The sequence below is a fragment of the Chrysochloris asiatica genome, unplaced genomic scaffold (genome assembly GCF_000296735.1).
Source record: "Chrysochloris asiatica unplaced genomic scaffold, ChrAsi1.0 scaffold00028, whole genome shotgun sequence".
Lineage (NCBI taxonomy): Eukaryota > Metazoa > Chordata > Mammalia > Afrosoricida > Chrysochloridae > Chrysochloris > Chrysochloris asiatica.
The window spans coordinates 4,757,480-4,759,915 of NW_006408546.1; the positions used below are offsets into that span (position 1 = coordinate 4,757,480).

Here is a 2,436-nt window from a genome sequence, read left to right on the forward strand (position 1 = left end):
GGCGCTACTCCAACCCAGACCAGAGAACCAACTCCGAGGAAGCTTCCGGTTTCCCGAGCGTCCCTAGGCCTTTGACTTGCCCGAGGCCCGTAGGTCCCACCCCCACTGGCAGCCTCCAGGGCTTTAGTAGCCCCGCCCCAGCCGCTCCGGAGCCCTGCAGGGATTGGTTGTGGCGGCCCTGCCCAGGCTAGGATTGGTCCAAAGTGAAGCCCGCCCACTTGCCTGCCCACAAGGGCCAGTAGAGCCAAAGGGAGGGCGAGCGTCCAGTCATGGCTGGGGGCCGCTGGCTGGAGCTAGCCGAGGCCCTAGGGCTGGGGTCTGGTTGGCGGCATGCGTGCCATGCGATGCTCTACGCACCCGACCAGGGACTGCTCTTCGGCCACATCCCGCTGCGCTACGCCGTATTGGTGAGGAGGGGGCGTGTGGCCACTCCCGGTCTCCGCCCCGACCCTGCTAGCTCCCTGGGGGCCCGCCTCTGCGGACGCTGCAGCCAATCCCCACTTCTCCTCCGCAGATGCAGATGCGCTTCGACGGGCGCCTGGGCTTCCCAGGCGGCTTCGTGGACGCGCAAGACAGCAGCCTGGAGGATGGGCTGAACCGCGAGCTGCTCGAGGAGCTGGGCGAGGCGGCGGCCGCCTTCCGCGTGGAGCGCTCTGACTACCGCAGCTCTTATGCCGGGACCCGGCCGCGCGTCGTGGCCCATTTCTACGCTAAGCGCCTGACGCCCGAGCAGCTGGCCGCGGTGGAGGCCGAAGCCCCACGCGCCAAGGATCACGGGCTGGAGGTGGGCCTCCCCGGAGACCCAGCCCCACACCCAACCACTCCTTGCCTGGTCCCGAAAAGCCCTATGTCCTCTGACCTCGTCCTCCCCTACAGTTTCTTGGTAGTTGTGGTCTTCGTCTTCTTGCAGCTGTATGACGAACAGCCTACCTCGTTTACTTACCAAGCTTCTCCCACCTCCTAACCCTCTTTTACTTAACCTTTGCAACGATCTTTCCAGATAAGTCTTTCCTGCTCCCCACATAGAATAGCAAGGCATAGCATCCTAGGCCCTTATTTCCAGGCCCCTGCCTTCCTGGGGCAAGATTTGTGTCCTGATACTTTCAGGAAATTCTTGGCATCAAAGGGTAGGTGAGTTAGGGACACTTTGTGTGTGGTGGTGAGTCTCACACCTTGGCAAGCATCAGAATCATTTGGGGTCCTCAGTAAAACCCAGATAACTAGGTCCCATGCCCAGAATCAGTAGGTTTGGGGGAGAGTGCATTTCCCCCTAGTTTCCCAAATCATGGTGCTCTGGGTAAGGCCAAGCATGCATCCTGGAGGCAGAAGCCAGTCAGATATGAGGAAGAGTTGGTGTAACAATCAGCAGCTATGTATTTCAAGTCATTTGTCATCAGAGGGCTGTCCCATTAGGCCCCACTGAGGTATGAGCCTTGGACATGGTTCTGTTGGGCTGATGAGCTGTGAGGCCTCAACTCTAGAAAGATCTGGCTGGGGAGAGGGTTAGGGGATGGGCTACCTGGGTTCCCAGTGCCCCCTGCCTCCTTTCTTTCACAGGTATTGGGCCTGGTTCGGGTCCCCCTGTATACCCTGCTGGATGGTGTGGGAGGCCTACCTGCCTTTCTGGAGAATTCCTTTATTGGCGTTGCTCGTGAGCAGCTGCTGGACGCCCTCCAGGACTTGGGGTTACTGGAGTCTGGATTCATCCAGGGCCTTAAGATCCCAGGTGGTCACAAGAAGCAGCTTTCCATGGACCCATAGAGCCGGAGTGAGGGAGAGAAGGAGGAATATTTTCTCTTCTGGACCTAGAAAATAATAGATTAAATGAAGAAGTATGTGCAATATGTTCTGTGACCCCCTTCTCCTGCCCCCCCTACGTACTCCCACCTCCCAATTACCATCATCAGGGACAAAAATAATCCCAAGGGCCCTAGCAAACATTATCTTTATGGATTCAGGAATATACTCACAGCCTAGTACTTTCCCCCCAGCACCCATGTGAATATACAATCTGTGTCCGCACTCAAACACCTTCCCTTTGTTTAACCTCGAAGTAACATGGCTAGGGCCTGGCTTGTCACACTTTGCTTTCTCCTTGCTGAGGAGGGGCTTTTGATACTGGGGAAGGTCTCTTCACATGTCCCTATGTGACTGCTTTCTAGGGCCTAGCCTAGCCCATGCTTCCAGGTAGAAGACAAAAGCAGAGACCCTCTGCTCCCTGAAAGTGGCCAGGCCCTTTGGGAGTGGCCAACGCATTGGGTCCCTAAAAGGTAAAGAAAAGTCCTAGCTAACCTTTGACTCTTTAAACTGACCTTGAACCTGAGAGCTGTGAACTTGATGCTACTTTTGTAGCAGTTTCATCTTTGGGACTCCCTCTGCTAAGATCAGTTCCCTCCTGATCCAACTTCTTCCTAGTCCTGCCCTGCCTAAAAGCTT

General features: G+C 56.4%; 1 protein-coding gene across 1 annotated transcript; it reads left to right on the top strand.

Moving 5' to 3' along the window:
- Positions 1-269: 269 nt before the first annotated feature.
- NUDT16 (nudix (nucleoside diphosphate linked moiety X)-type motif 16) lies at positions 270-1,761 on the top strand. Its single transcript, XM_006846638.1, has 3 exons — positions 270-407; positions 515-784; positions 1,558-1,761. Exons 1-3 carry the CDS (start codon positions 270-272, stop codon positions 1,759-1,761), a joined length of 612 nt encoding a protein of 203 aa, XP_006846701.1.
- Positions 1,762-2,436: the final 675 nt, after the last annotated feature.

Coding starts and splice junctions, on each gene's coding strand:
- NUDT16 (XM_006846638.1), top strand. CDS start 270: ATGGCTGGGGGCCGCTGGCTGGAGCTAGCCGAGGCCCTAGGGCTGGGG. Junction 408..514: donor CGCTGCGCTACGCCGTATTG/GTGAGGAGGGGG, acceptor TCTCCTCCGCAG/ATGCAGATGCGCTTCGACGG. Junction 785..1,557: donor CCAAGGATCACGGGCTGGAG/GTGGGCCTCCCC, acceptor TTTCTTTCACAG/GTATTGGGCCTGGTTCGGGT.